The sequence below is a fragment of the Podarcis filfolensis genome, assembly GCF_964270895.1.
Source record: "Podarcis filfolensis genome assembly, chromosome: 2".
NCBI classification, from domain to species: domain Eukaryota; kingdom Metazoa; phylum Chordata; class Lepidosauria; order Squamata; family Lacertidae; genus Podarcis; species Podarcis filfolensis.
In genome coordinates, this window is record NC_139605.1 from 74,706,084 (window position 1) to 74,722,340 (window position 16,257).

The following is a 16,257-nucleotide window of genomic DNA, read 5'->3' on the forward strand; positions in this document are numbered from 1 at the left end:
ACTTCCTGAGGAAAAGATAAACAGAACTGAAAAGTAAAAGGCAGGTCTTTTAGGAATGAGCGGAGCCTGATGAAACGTACCCTGCTGATGTCCTCCTGCCTGCAGAAGTATCTCACCAATGCTGGAAGGAAAATAAATTTGTTGGGAGAACACAGCCCCCTTTGCTGCCCTTCCTTCTGAGTGCTGCTGTTTCCGCCATAGTTTCTCGTGGTGCTGACATGAATATTTGGGGTTAATGGTGGCTGTAGTCAAATCCAAATAAGCACATACACGCAGTCAGTGGGGATTCTTCATTTCTTCAAAGTTAGGTACATCTCTTTGTTTCCGAGAGCCAATTAAAATGTTCATGCAAGCGCCTGATGCAGGACTCCATCATGAGAATGCAGATGGGGGGGGGGGGGAGTTAGGAAACAAGCAATACCAGCACAAGAGGCAACAAAGGAGTGTGGGAGACTGTGCCACATTACCGCAGTAAAGCCTGAATTGCCTCCAATTCCCCATGCCTGCTTCTAATCAAGATAGACTGGCATTCCTAGGTGATTGCAGCTGGCTCTGGCTCAGCACCTCCCTGTTCTGGAATGCCCCCTTTGGGGGCCTTGGTTGACACTGGAGTGTGTAGGGATCCTGCTGGCAGCACCTGCACCCTCCCACATCTTTGGCAAGTAAAACAGGCGGCTTTCTGGTGTCCCTCCACAGGTGAAAGCTGGCAGGGCTGGACAAAGGAGCACCTCCATCCAATCCACACACTAGTACACAGCTCTCAACAAAGGGGGTTTGCATTGCACCCTTAGCCAATAAGGCATCAGGGCAAGGTTCTCAATAAGACGTCAGTAAGAGTCGGACACGACTAAACTACTACTACAACAACAACAACAACAACAACAACAACAACAACAACAAAGTCTAATAAAATTCAACAGCCAGGCTTGGGCACCTTACCTCCTGCGCCACCAATGCGCAGTTTTCACTGTGAGCCTGGCAGAGTGAACACTGTGCTTCAAAGGTACCCTCTAAGCTGCAGCACCAACTGACTCCAAGGGCCAATCCCTGTCCACCAAGCCCTAGCTTTAGAGCTGGCACCTATGTTTTGTGTAACCCGTCTCTAGCATGAGGACACTTTCTAAATGCTGTTAAAATTTTCGGGGGAGGGGGTTGGGAGGAGGGAGCTTTCTCCCACCCCAGCCTCCAAAATTTCTCTCTTCCTTCAGGCCCTTAGAACCCTGCCCTGCTCCCTCCCCTGTTTTCTGCTGTGGAAATAGACACCTTTTTGATTTGGGCTCTGCACCTGCTTTGGAGTGACAGGCAGCTCCTGCAGGTCCCAGGATCCCATATACTGGAACTTGGACCTTGCCAAGTCCTGACACTTTCAGACTCATAGCATGCATTGTCTTTATAAAGCTGTTGTTCTAGAAAGGAAGGAAGGAAAGAAAGAAAGAACTTTGTTTTTGAAACAAGTTCCTTCTTTCTTTCTTTTCAGCAACTCTTGATAACCTCAGGTACAGAGAAGTGATACAATGCTCCATTATGTTGGAAGGAATGCTAAAGCAAATCATAACATTGAAATTGTCAAGAGCAAAATGCTGCATGACTGTCTTTCAGTTAACATTTGGAGTCCTGCAGTCTCAGACCTGATTTTTGCAAAATTTAAACGTATTGGCTGTGACAGGTCAGAATCAAAGAACTGTAAAATAGCTGCATGGCAAATTCAGCTTGGGAAATTAGGAATAGCAGCAAAACGTTTGTTATTCAAAACATCTGGTTGTTAAAATCCACTGGCTCACCCTCCCCTGAACCATTTAGCTATAATCTGGATTTCCAGGAATGATTCCAGTGTTCATCATACTCAGATATCTGCAACTGCGCAGTTTAGGGAACTGCTTGATTTGAGTACATAAAAAATGGGGTGCAAGATTACATGGCCCTGTGTACTGTCATGTTCCAAATGGGTAGCATCCTGAAATGATTAGGCACCCTCAACCAGTTTTCCTAGTGGTTTTCCTAGCGGTTACCAGTGATGTCCAATAGCTTTAGGGCCACTGCGGCACCTCTGCTTGAGTCATCAGAGGTGATTTGCTAAACCATGCCTTAAACTGTACTGATTCTACCTAAACTTTGCTGATTCTACCTCATTGCAGCATAGAGTCAATTCTAGACCTCAAGGATTAATCTGCAAGATGTGGTGGGGTGTGGCAAAGTGCATGGAGAAACACGTTTTAAAACAGAGGGTTAGATTCCATTATCATCTGCTAACTTCCAGTTCTAAGATTGTAATCGCACCAAGGGTTGTATTCATCATATTGCTAAGGGGATCCTTTCATCAGCGGAAGCATTTCTGCTTGTCCTACAGAGCAGCCTCTCCTCTCCTTCTCCCCACATTCTGTTCTGGCTGTTTCCCTGGCCCTGTGGAGCAAATTTGGAGAGGGCACAGGGGGAAGAAAGAGGGGAAGTCCCGTTGCACTAGGGGTAATCCCTGCACTGGCTTCCACTAGCGCAGCAAGTTAATTGACTGTGAGCCCAAGCTTTTCACAGATGCAGGATGTATGAGAGTTTTCCCCATAGGCTCTGTCTGCTCATGCTCCACCCTCTGTTGAGTTCTTTCTTCATTGGACACTCAAATTCACCAATTCCATCATTCATTGCTATGGAGCCCAAGCCAAAGTAAGGCCAGTTTCTACTACAACCTTTACAGCGTAATTGTCACCGGGAAGGCAAATCACGTGGGAAGCTGCTTCTGTGATAAACCTGTGTGCTTCAGGCTGATTGTAAACATACCAGTAAAACCCAGTAAGACAGTGGGGACAACCCAGCTGAAGTTAAGCAATTTTAAAGCCCCACTGATTAAAGGGGCAGAGTTTTGAGCACATGCATATACGGTAATTCTTTCATTGAAATCAGGATTTTACAATACCTGCCTGTGGTTGGATCGTGTCCACTGATTCCAACTGAGTGCTTCAGTTGCCTGTGATTTTTATTGCTAAAAGATAACTTTGTCATCAAGTCCAAAATATCTTATAGATATGAATATAAACTGGGAGGAAAAGCTGGATGTAAGTTGTTGGGTTTTTCCCTATCAAATTTAGTACAGAGAAGAGGGGAATAGCTATGCATGTTCAGTCTGTGTGAAGTTTGTACCCTTCAGCTTCAGACCCAGCAACTAATGGAGGGGCAAATTTTAATCTGAGATAAAAGCTGTACAGTATGGTCCTACGCGTATTTACCGTACTTAGAACTGAATCCCATTGAATTCAATGGGGCTTAGCCCTTGCAAGTGTGCTAGTTGATCAATTCTCTCATTAAACTTACAGCCTTCCTTTAGTGTGCCATTTGTATCAGTTGAAACATTTCTAAGGCTGCAATCCTAGGCATACCTTCCTGAGAGTAAGTCTTACTGAACTCAATGGGACTTGCTTCCAAGGAAACCTCCGCAGAATAGGAGGCCAGAAACAACAAAGATGGGAAATGTCTGCAGGAAAATCAGGGAATCCTCACTGACATCTGTTATTTTAAGATAGGGATTTGTAGTTTATTTTTTTCTTTTAAGAACAATGTGCATCAGCCGTAAGTCAGACAGCAAAATCCTTCCAACATAAACCCTTTTCGGAAGCAGAAATATAGCTAGAGATAAGATCTTCAGCTCTTGCAGAAATAAAGCTCACCTCCAAATCAAATCATATCTCAACAAACCTAGGTGAATGCTGTTAAAAAATAAAACCTTTAATGGTGGAAATTATATTCATGGATGGGTTACACTGTTAAAGGCTTCTCAGAACTTTCCTTGCCTGCTTTCACAGGGAGGGAGGGAGGGAGGGAGGGAGGGAAGAAAGAAAGAAAGAAAGAAAGAGAAATAAATAAAGAAAGAAAACCGTAGCAGAGGGATTGCATATGGATGCTATATGATGATGTACAAATGGAAGTGTGTTATTACATTTTGGATTCTTATAAACTCCATGTGGGTTCTATCCAATTAAAGGATGCTCAGAATAGACAAATTCAAGTTGGTGGGTGAAAGTCAGTCATGTCCATGATCTGCTCTGAGTAGGACTAGCGTTGGATACAACCCTATGTATCTTAGGGTTCACAGATTGTTTTTGCAATACAGTGGTACCTCAGTTTACAAACTTAATCCGTTCCAGAAGTCTGTTCTTAAACGGAAACCGTTCTTAAACCGAGGCGCGCTTTCCCTAATGAGGCCTCCCGCCGCCGGTGCCCTTCTACCGTTTGGATTCCGTTCTTAGACCGAGGTAAAGTTCGCAAACTGGGACCCTACTTCTGATTTTGCAGAGTTCGTAAACTGAATAGTTCATAAACAGGGCTGTTCTTAAACCGAGGTACCACTGTATAGCGATATATTCAGCCTCCGTGGTTTCATCTGCATGGTGTTTCCTGTGCTTTAATGTGATGTCATTTGAGTTGTTCTCCTGTAGGAGGCATTTTGATTGGGTAACACTCTCTCTCTCTCTCTCTCTCTCTCTCTCTCTCTCTCTCTCTCTCTCTCTCTCATTCTTCTGACTCCTCCCACCAGATTATTGACAGCGAGAATGAAGCGCTGCTGGCGGCTCTCACCGAGACACTGGATGACATCCAGGGAGACGACATGGGCCTGGCCGCCTTCAGACCTATGGACGAGGGGGACATGCCCAACAGCGGCTGCACGTCACTCACCCCCTCTCCCAAACCTGCCGCCCCTCTCCCGAGGGGGCCTCCTCTGGCCCCAGAGGTTGATGAGCTGTCTCTAGTAAGAACCCACTTCCTACTGTTTAAGGTGGATTTGGATGCGCCTCTGATAAGCCGGCTGCATGGGTATGATAGGAAGCAAAGGTCTGAATTTTTTCATTATAGGCTTACAATTATAACAATACAAAAAGCATATACCTGTTATTGTATACGTATACATGTGCTGCACCATTGCTCTCACTCCATTGCCATCCTCATGGGGGAAAGGGTGTGACTGCTGTGGGGAGGGGGAATTGAGTGCGGGTCAGGCGTGTGAATGGCATCAGATGCATTCCAGAGCTGCAATCATCTTTAAACAAGCCCCACTCCAGTGGTGCCTCATTGTCTGCTGTTTCTTTCTCTTTTTTGATATATCTCATTTCCCAACATTCCCCCCTCCCCGTTCCTCCTCGCCCACTCCCACCCTCCACTCTCTGTGCCGCCAAGTCTCCCAAGTGCCGATCCCTCGCATGATCAGAGGCGTGAGAAAAGCTCCCTCCCCGCTATGAGGTTGGCTGGTGTCGCTGATCTGCTGTATCCCCTTATGGTCAGGGCTGAATGTATCTGCACCACCTTGCTGAAGCTTAGGCAGGTCTGGGTCTTGTCAGTGCCTGGGTGGGGGGACACACACAAAGACAACACTCCATGGCTGGGTCGCCCTGTGTTCCGTAATAGAAGAACACGAGAAAATGAGCAAATAAATTAGTATTTATTTGTTTTAAAAAACAAGAAACGGTATTGTGCACCATGGAATCCTGAATAAACTTATGGAAAAGAAATCTCTGCATGTATAGCAAATTGAAAGCTCAGCCCAGGTTTTCCAAATAAATAACTGAAAATCTGGAGTCTGTGACCACTATGCATTATGCATATTTTTCCTTTGGCGTAATTTTATTCTGCCTTGGCTAGTCTTAGGAACTAGGACTACCACCACCCCTACCCAGCCAACAACCAGAAGTTTAGTTACTTCCCACATTTTTGAGATTTCATCTGGTATTGCCCACACACTTTCAAGAACCCGAAGCTTGCCTTTACACTGAAGAGGTTCTCTGGAAAGCCAAATTCTGTGCCTAGAACCATATTCCAGCCCCTGCCCTGCACACCCTTTCTATGACTCCTGGAACTTGGGGGCTTGGCGAAGCTTGAAGTCCTAGCTACTCTGAGTTCTCTGTGGCTTCTGTCAGAGATCCCTTCTTAGCAAACTTGCAAGGAGTGGTGGAAGGGGAAGAGGGCACTGTGGATGGTGTCTTCACGGAGAACGTCACATTTTCAGAACCTGTTTTCACTTAGCACATGCCCAGAGCTGGAGGCTACAGAGCCTTTGACCTTCCACCCTTCTGTTACTTGGCCATGCTCTAAATCATCATACAAGAGTGTTGGTTTTAGAGGACTCCATATGTTCCCACAGACTCCTGCCTATCATTCTCTATTCCCCCTCCTCCCCCTTCCCTTGTCTGTCATTAATGAATGTCATGATTTCTAAAAGTGTTCTGGCGGCATCTAGTGGTGAAATGTATGGCATTTTCACTTCACACAAAAGTGTGCATGTGTGTGGGTGTATAATATTTATATATTTATAGATATATATATATCACACAAATCCATATGTGTATATATAGGATGTATACGTTGCAGGGGAGAAGGAAATAAACTTTTCATTTAAATATATTAGACAGCAGAAATTTTCACTTAATATTGTGATGGAGAAAGCAGGCATTTGACCGTGGGAACTGACTGACTGAATCTCCATCGTACGCTTAATTGTTAAAGAGCTTTTTTGAGTTTCCAGACTGCCTTTGAAGATTTCCCCCGACTGCCACGTTCCCACAAGAGTCAAATCTGGCATTAATGTTAACGGATCCCATGTTGCCTTCAGTGTGAGAGTGTGGAATGTGAAACCTCGCCTCCCCCCCCTTTTTAAAAAAAACAAAACTGAAATATTCTAACCATGTAATCAGGAACATTTGGGTCATGATACCAGATACCCCAAGATAATTTTTCAGTCTTCTGTTTTGCCCACAACTTCCTTGATAGAATTAAAATAGCACTTGTCCCAAAGTTCATATTTATTTCTTTTTTTAAAAAAAGAACCTTGTAAATACTTGGCATTTGGACAGAACGTGCATCTTCAAAAGACTTGGCGAGCTGATCAATCAATCAATCAATCAATCAATCGAAGGCCATGTTGGAATGTTACATCCCACTGATTGATTTTCAGGTGCTGATGCACTTGCTTCCTTGACACAAATTGGATGCCCGTAAAAATATATATTACAAGTTAGGGTTTAAAGGGTGGGTGGGAATTAACCTCACTATCTAGAAGCCAGTTCAACAACAACAACACCCATGATTCTTCAAACTGCAAACTGCAGAGAGCTATCTCTCTCCCCCTCCAACTTTTCACTTAAAGGAGCCTGGGGTGGAGGTGCCTGAATCTCTGCTGCCATGAAGGCAGCATGCTTGCAGAAGGCAGCATGCTTGCAGAATCCCGGACCTGCCAATTTTTAAGGTTTGGCAGGATAATTTTCACACTCTCACACACGTCTTCCTCTGTACCTAGGGGGTTTCTGCCATCGAAGGACACTTAACTCCACACATGGTGTCCCACCGTTTAACTATGGCAACAGAATGTTCATTTTGCACAATCAGACTTGATTTGATTATTCAGTGCCAAGACAGGTCTGGTCCTCCTTAGAGGAGGTGACAGAGGTAGCAGCAGTTGGCAGAGCAGCACCGCACAACTGACTTCCTGACACTGAACTAAGATGGAGAAGGGCGGGGCAGGGCAGGGCAGGGAGAGCTCAGCATGGTGTAGGCATGGTGGCTGGAGCATCAGATTGGCTCCCGCCACTGCACCCACACCAGACCAGCTCTCTGTGCCCCTCCCTCCCTCCCTCCCTCCCTCCCTCCCTCCCTCCCTCGTGGTAAGCAGCAGTGACATTAGGCATTGCCTGTTCCACCCTGCCAACCACTGCTGGTAGTAAGGGGCACATACCTTGGTTTCCCTGGAAGATACTCCAGAGACGTTAAGGAGGAGTACCCAGAGAAGGATTGCGAAATGTTTTGTATAACATGCGATGAGTATTGTTGATAAGCCATTGCCCCTCCCCTATGCAGTAACTTTTGATACCTGCAGCCAAAGAGCTCTCCAGAAAGATGTTTGGTTTTTTGCAAAAATGATTTGTTTTTTGTGCGGCTCTTTCAGGAATTCTTCATATGCTATATAATTGCTACATGAACAGCACCTCCATGTAGGAAAATGGCACAAAACCTGCAGGCAGATCCTCATGTGTGATAGTCACGTATGCAGGCTTTTTCGCTGCACGTAGCTATGAATGAATTTTTGTCATCACCTTGATGAGCTTTAACAACAAGGCAGTGAGCCTCCATGGAGCTGGGTCTTGGTAAGTATCCAATGCTAGTTGGAACTGCAAGCCAGACCCAACTCAGGAGGCAATAAATTCGGAAATGGTCTTTTCCAAGCCCCTGTTTGCTTTCAGTCTCAGCGTGTGTTGGAGCCTCCCCATGACCCTGATTCATGTGACTCTTCGAACATCTGTGGCTGCCAAAACTCATGTTGTGGGGGTGGGAGAGCTGAATCTCCACTCCAACTGCTTAGAGGAGAGCAGGAGGGTTGACCTGGGATAATTTAAGCAGACGTGGCTGTTCATTTATGTAGGAATTCCGACTCTTTCTTTCACCGCTTCCCTTTCCAGCTGAAGAAGTTGCTCCTTTCTCCATCCAATGTGCCTCCAAGCTACGAGGTTCAGAGAGAGGGGAGCACATGGCGTCAAGGAACTCCCAAATCCAGACCCCAGCGACCCTGTACAAAGGTATTGTTTGCCTTAGCAACCCTAACCTTTGCCCTAAGATAGCACACCGCACTATATTTACCCAAGATTAAATCCAAGTTGTACATTACAGCTCACCTCCCGTTTTAAACAGAAGAAGTATGGTCAGGAGGGCCTAGTAAGCACTGGCACACTCCCATCAGTATTGTTAGAAGTGTTTTGTAAATTTTTATTTATTTGTTAAATGACTTCTGTCTTGCCTCTCCTTAAAACACTTGAGGTTGCTTGTAGTAACGGCTTAACTTCACCAATAAAACCAGAAAGTGGTGACAACGTTTTCACCAACAAAAAAGGTTGTAGCAGGCAAAAATAGTTCCCATGGCCACTCTTATCAGTGTAATCATGGTGATGTCTACTCAGAAAGTGGAATTTACTTCCAGATGAGTGTATATAGGACTGCAGCCTTAATCAGCTCACAACCTTTCCTGAATAAGCCCGGGGTTGGTTGTGTGCCAGGAGGTGAGCAGTGAGGTAGACAAGCAGGCCTTTTGTGCAACCAAGGTGCCACAGTCAAAAAGGCCCTCTTGTGCATGTTTGGCCACAGTGCTTCAAGCACATCAGAGCCTCCATCAATCATTTAATTGAGATGCATTCAGAAGTTGGGGCTTGAAAGCCCATGACATGCTGCCCAAAGTGAGGGTGGCATTGATTTCACATTGAATGCATGTGGAACTTGGGCTGAGATGGCCGTGCCCTATGTGTGTCATCAGAGCAGTTTGAACTTATGGCAGCTGTTGGGGCAGTGGCACCAGAGGGCCAGCAGGTGACTCAGTTGCATCTTGCACTACCTGGAGCATCCAAGTGAGCCATTGGAGTAGCCCTACTTAGGGTGCATGATGGGACCCTGGCCTAGCTAAGCAAGATCTTTGCTTACTACTTTAAGCAAAAACAATGCATCTTGGTCATGTTGACTTAAATCTGGTTTTTTACTGTCACTGTTGTCCTTTAAAATTGAGGTGGTACCCTGGATCTTCAAATCTTTATTATTTAGCCAAAGGTCATCCATTGACAGGCCATCATGCATTTTTATGCAGTCCCTTGTGAACATACCAAATGTTAATCAAGGGGTGGTTTAAAAAAGCTTGCCCTAGTCTCACTCATAGAGATTTTTTCTTTCTAAATTTATCAAGAGGCAAGGGATTTTTTTAAAAAAAACTTTTCGTTATTTATATCTCTCTGTGGGGATTTGAAGAAAGCAGCTAGGGCAGCTAGATGCAAAAGAAATCTGGGCTCCTGTGCCCTTTAATGGTGGTGTTGGAGAGGGAATTTCAGCCAGTGTAGTTTGTCATGCACATTTATGGATGTTGCAGGAGCCCTGTCCTCTCACATCGGGCCACTGTAGTAGTGCCCTAGCTACGGTGTCCAGGCAGACATGCTCCATAAACTGTGAGACCAGTACTGACAGGTGGAATCCACTGTATTGTACGGTTTGTCTACCCTTGAGGAATTTGGGTTGCGTAGCAGGAATAAAGAGCCATGAATACAGAAGCTGGCCATACCTGGGTTAAAGGAGAGATGAGAGAGAAAAAACAGGACACTGGTAGTGATATCAGAGTGAGCCTTCTCAAAACAAGAAGACTTTCATCTGTGTGCCCTTTGGAGTGCGGTGTACAAAGAGCCTCTTTATTTTCCCCAGATTCCCTTCGTCTTTAAATTTTGTCATGGTGATCTTTCCCCTCTTCTCTCTCACTCTCATCCTTGACCCCAAATTAGAATGGAGCTTCCCAGCAGCTGACTGAATTGACTTTAGCTGGGCAGAGAGCTACACGTAAAGTTGCAGAACCAGTCCAGTCATTTAAACTAATCCCCTGAAATCCACACAAGATGCCATTAAAGATTTTCCACTTGGGTGATGGAAATTGTGCAGTGCATTAGGCAAGTGGATTTAGATTGCATGGGAAAGGCAGGGCTAAGTGGGGAGGGGGGTTGGAGAAAGAGAGAGACAGTGACCCTTCCATGCCAACTGGAAAAAAGGGGAGGCAAATCAATACTATTTGCCACATACAGCAGCTAGAAAGAAATTTGATGCAAGGGGTGTGAAGAATCCCTTTGATCTCTCTTGCTCTGTGCAGTTCTTGAAAGAAGCTGTTGAAAGTGTACATACATCCTCTCCTTTCTCATCTCCCCTTCCCAGTTCTTTAAACCCTGCATTAGCTTCCAGCAGCTTCCCCAAATCTTCATTTGATTTCTCCTACCCAGGGCATTCACTAAGGAACAAGGCTCTGCATCTCAACAGGTTATATCCCTCCTATTCTTCTGTTATATTTACACATACACAAACATAGGAGGATAAGGATGGGATCAATTTAAACTTCCACCCAGCTTTTACTGTTTCTCTTCAAGTTGTGCACAGATGACTCTTATATATGATTCTTAGAGAACGGGCATGTCCTCCCATTACTTAGCTTGTGTACATATGCCATAGGCTTTGTGCTGAGAGATAGCAGAGATCCATGCATAGGTAGATAAGCTTTCATCATCCATTTTCTTCTCTGATTCAGGCAGGGCAAGGGCCTCCTTGACCATGGTGGTAAGGAATGCTCCCCTCATTATTAGTGGTGTCAAAGGCATCATCTGATAAATGCCCACAGTATTTGCTCAGTCAGCGTAACAGGAATTGAAACACAGGGCAGAGTGAGGCTTGCATTAAGCAGCAACCTTTACTGGAAAGTAGTATTGCTGCTTGCTACCAAAAAACTGGCTGCTGAGGAGGAAGAAGAAGAAGACGACAGATACAGTTTAGTGGCTTGGATGCAAGGGCATTCATTTACTACCTTAGAATCTGACACGAAAAAGCCAAATTCTGCAAGTTATCTGAAAGTAGATGAGAACAAATAAGTTACACAAAGGGTAAAAGTAGTTGCTTTATAAAATTACATCAGACAGATCCTATAGGCATTAATGAAATGTAACTGATAAATTACCAGGGTAACCACAGAAGAGGCTGAATAGTTCTTCATATACAGTAGATTATTGATTCCATAAAATCTTCTGGGGGTAAACATTTCTACAGAAACTGCTGCAGTTGCTTACTGTAACCACCAAACATGGAATGTGATGAGGAGATGAGGACTCTGTATATGATGTGGCTGGGAAGAAACTCATTCTTGGTTAGCCTAACTTCCTTTTCCCTCTGCTCTTGAAGGTGGACAGTGTCCGAGACCGAAAGCCGAGTTTTCTCCAGGCTCAGAGCCGGAGCTGCACCGAGCTTCATAAGCACCTCACCTCCATCACTGCCCACTGCCCACACACAAAGGACAACTGGCCGCCGGACGAGTGCCACAGTGGCGGCACGGAGCCCCAGAGATACTGCGCCCACCATGGAGAGGACAGCGACTCCGGTGAAGAGTTGCTGCCCTGCGGCAACATGGCAGCAACTCCGCCGTCTTCCTCCGAGGAAGGCACTGGAGAGAAGGAGCTGCACGCTACTGTGGAGCTCATCCGCTACATGCACACTTACTGCCTTCCCCCCAGAAAGCTGCCCCCCACAGACCTTGCCGATGCGAGACACCAGCATTTCCACAGCCCCTCCAAGAGGGCCAAGCCGGATTGCCCCCTGCAGCGGCCTCCGCTCTGCAGCAAGGACAGTTGCCCGCCCAGCTCTTGGCAGCTCTCAGCGGGCTGCAAGCAGCCCAGAGCCCCCACAGCCAGTTTCTCCATCCTGAAGGAGCTTCTTGCCAGGGACCTCCCGTGTGATGTGAGCAAGCCATACCGGTTGGCCAAGCCTGCATACGCCTCCTTGACCAGATTGCAGCCACCCAAGGCTCCAGGAGCTCCACCACCCGAGGCTGCTGCGGGATCCACGGAGGCGTGCAAGTCCGCGGGCAGAATGCCACCAGAGGTGAAAACGGAGTCCAGGCAGGGCCCCAAAGCAGAGCCCGAGGTGAAGGAAGAGACCGGCAGCCCTGCAGAGGAGGAGGAGGACTGTGCAAAGCGGCCCCAGCTGGCCTTTGGGAAGGCAGGCCGCAAGCAGGAGAGCTTTATTTATGCCGTGCGGCGCTCCAAAAGACTCAACCCTGAGCTCAGTCTCTGGCTTTCGTTCCTTGATGACTCTCCCCCTGATCCGGCCACAGCCCCTCAAAACAAAGTGGCCTCCCCAGAACTGTCCCTGTGCTCCTCCACTCTGCAGAACTTTGACAGGGAAGCACCAGCAGCAGAGGTCGAAGTGAGCGGTGCAGGAGAGGCAGAGGACAGGTATCAGAGTCTCCCGATGGAGCTGCAAACCCCCTCACCAGAGAGCTCTGGGGAGAGCGAAGCATGTGAGATAAGCGAGAGCCAGTGCTGCGCCCTTTTGCATCAGACAGGTACCCTAAGTAAGAGTCTGGACTTATGGGGAACATGGGAAGGGACATAGGAAGCTGCCTTATACTGAGCCAGACCAATGGTCCATGCAGCTCAGGGTTGTCCACAGTGTCTGGCAGTGACTCTCCAGGTCTTTCCCAGGCCTACTTGGAGATACTGTGGGTTGGCTCCTTCTGCAAGCAAGGCACATGCTCTTTGGTTGAGCTCTGTCCCTTCCTGTAAGGGAAGGCCCGTGCTTTGAGTTGAACACAGGGAACATATCCTGTAAAAGCTCATGGAGCACAGAGAAGGTGGGTTGTGGCAGTGTTGTGGCAAAGGAGGAATTCAGTACAGTGGACGCTCGGGTTGCGAATGTGATCCATGCGGGATGCATGTCCGCAACCCGCAGCGTTCACAACCCGCAGCGTTCCAGTATCCGGGTTTCGGCAGGTCCGTAACCTGAAAAAACGCTACCTGAAGCATCTGTAACCCGAGGTATGACTGTACAGGCAAAGTTTGATGGGAATATCTTTAGAAGTTACACACACTTTGTGGAGGGACTCTTATACTGTCAGAGCTGCAGAGGACACTAGAACTCTGAGCTTCCAGCTTCTTACAACCCAGGTGACTAAGGAGCAAACCAGGCGTGGTGTGGGAAACCCAGGATCAGACCCTCAGTGTCTCTCCTTTTACATCTTAAAACAACAGTAGAGAGTCCTGAATTGGATCAGAGCTTCAGTATTGGGCGGGGGGAGGGTAGTCCTTTTCCCTGTGGCAATTCTCTAATTTAACTCTTTCCTCCTCCCCCAACGGCTGCTATTGATTATTGAGGGTAGGGGTTAAAGGCAGGCATTACAGGCCTCTCTCTTTTTCCCAATAGCAGCTTGTGGGGAGGGCAGATTTAAATCAGGGAAACTGCAGAAGCAGGTAGGACTAACCCCTGCTCTCCCAGCCCTGCAACCCTGATCCAATTATCTCCCTACTGCCTTTTAAGTGTTAAAAAAAAGATGTCAGATTCAGAAGATCCAATCTTGCTTTGTTTGGTCTTAATCTGCTTTCTCATGAGCAACCTAGTCCAGTTCAAAGGCACGGATATGGCTCACTGAGTCATTCTGCTTTTTCCTGTTTGTTTTTCTTTCAGAAGCACCAAGGTGTCTGTCGCTGCCCTTGGCAACAACGTAAGTGAAATACCAAAAATACATATTATTAGTGGAGGAGGATAGCCTCAGGTGTCAGGAACCTGGCACATGGCTGTCTCAGAACTTTGCTGCCCTTCTTCTTCTTTGGCGATCACTCGTAGCCGAGTAAGATTGTCTTCCATAAACACAGTTTTAACAATGAGTCCGTAAGTGGCTGTGGAGGCCAATTCTGGATCCACACGTCCTTCCACAGTGGGGACATTGGTTTCCGGGCAGGAGTTGATCACGGTGTGGGTTTGCCAAGCGTGCCTTCCTCTTAGCACGTTTCTCCCTTGTGCCCTAATGCATGCATGAAAATATAACATAACTGTGTGCAAATAAATCCACAAATGGTATTAGCCCATATACACTTTTTACTAGCATATGCTGGTCATTTGTGACACTGTAGTAGCATATAAGGGTGGTCATGGAGAGCAGTTTCCTTCTAGTTTGCAAAACTTTCACTGCATAGTTACCTGGAACTATTCCCTGCTCTCTGGTCCTTACCAGTTGCATGGCCATTTAGAAACATGGCAACTGACCCTTGATGGTTTGGCCAGAGTCACTTTATCTTTACAGCTTCCTTGTTTCTGGTTTAGTATGTGAATTGTGATGTCTCCATCTTTAACATACACCTTATCTCTTCCATGACCTCTACACTCTCCTTTTCTCCTCCTCTTTAGAGAACCAACATTTGGAAAGCGCAGTTTCGAGCAAGTTCTGACTGTAGAGCTGTGTGGCACTGCAGGTAAGGGTGGAATTCGTTTTAAGAGTCTGCCACATCCTGCAAAATGTGAAGAGAAGGTGGGCCAGTGCCAAGGACCTCATGGTCAGCTAGTGACTTCAGGATGTTAATAGCCATTGACTTGAAGGAAAGGGACCCCCTTCATCTGAAATGGCAGCTATCTAACATAAGTGCCTGTGTCCTCACCAACTCCTTGAGAACTGCTATTACCATTTCCCCAAGACAAGAAGCTAGCTGTAAACAGAAGTGTGGCTGGCCCAGAATCAGTTATGCAGCAGGGTTTCCCAAACTTGGGTCTCCAGCTCGTTTTTGATTATAATTCCCATCATCCTGGACCACTTGTACTGCTAGCTAGGGTTGATGGGAGTTGTAGTCCAGCAACAGCTGGAGACCCAAGTTTGGGAAACTCTGGTTTGACAGATGTGGCGGTGTACAATGAGGGAACAAGTCTAACAAGTCAAGGCAGCTTTCTTGTTTGTTTTAACTTTCCTGCTTCTGTACTGAAAGACCATCCTTTTGCTTCCTTGGGGGAGATAAGGTCTCACACCACCAACTACACCACCATACAAGCCTTCAGAGGAGGACCTGTATAAGCCAGACATTCACCAGAGGCCAGCCAAGGAGACTGCCATCATCACCAGCTCTGAGCCACAGCCAATGATAGGGGACAGGGCAGCCTCTGGGAAGAAGCAGAAGAAGCACCCGGTGCGGACAGAGCTGTACGCACACCTGAGTCGGTCCACCCCCCACCTGCCCCACCCCGAGCCACATGGGGTGCTGAAGCGCCCTTTCTCACGCTCTTTCGGCGACCACGACTATTGCCAGGTCTTGAAGCCCGAGGCCTCGCTCCAGAGGAAGGTGCTGAAATCCTGGGAGCCCCTGAGCCATGTGGAAAACAAACACAAGCGGAGAGCCCCTGATGTGCACTACCAGCACGAGAGTCAAGAGGGCGTCAATGTGACCTCAGTGAAGGAGGGAAGCCAGCAGCTGAGGGACCAGGAGATCAGGGCCAGCTTGACAAAACACTTTGGCCTCTTGGACAGTGCCCTTGATGCCGGGGAGGCGGCCTTCTGCAAGACGCCTGAATATGACACCGTCTTTGAGGACAGCTGCAGTGAGATTGGTTCCCCGCTGGAGGAAGAGGAGGAGGAGGAGGAAGATGAGGAGGAGGAAGAGTGCTGCACAAGTCCATTGGAATCCAAGATGTGCCCCTACAAGAACCCTCTTTCCAGGGCCAGTTTGCACTATTGCTCCCGAAGCAGGTCTGATTCTGAGTCTTCGTGCTGCAGGTCCAGGTCTCCAGCAAGCAGGTGGGCTTCCCTGCACAATTGTGAGTTCACAGGGTCTTTGGCGAAAGGGGTCAGGGAGACCAGTAGTGAGCAAAATTATAGTGGGTTGCATTGGCTGGCCTTTACCGGCTCTCTCACAAAGGCACCTACTGCTTTACAGGTGCCTCTGGCAGAGGTGCTGACTTTTTGCTTATGTTTCT

General features: G+C 47.1%; 1 protein-coding gene across 1 annotated transcript in view; it reads left to right on the plus strand.

The window, feature by feature from the left end:
• The window catches only part of PPARGC1B (PPARG coactivator 1 beta), a 116,778-nt gene that overhangs the window by 89,236 nt on the left and 11,285 nt on the right, over window positions 1-16,257 (plus strand). The window contains exons 3-8 of the mRNA XM_083596882.1: window positions 4,523-4,735; window positions 8,430-8,546; window positions 11,710-12,868; window positions 13,987-14,023; window positions 14,707-14,771; window positions 15,307-16,078. Of these exons, the coding sequence (XP_083453008.1) occupies window positions 4,523-4,735; window positions 8,430-8,546; window positions 11,710-12,868; window positions 13,987-14,023; window positions 14,707-14,771; window positions 15,307-16,078 (2,363 nt within the window). The remainder of the gene's footprint in view (window positions 1-4,522; window positions 4,736-8,429; window positions 8,547-11,709; window positions 12,869-13,986; window positions 14,024-14,706; window positions 14,772-15,306; window positions 16,079-16,257) is intronic.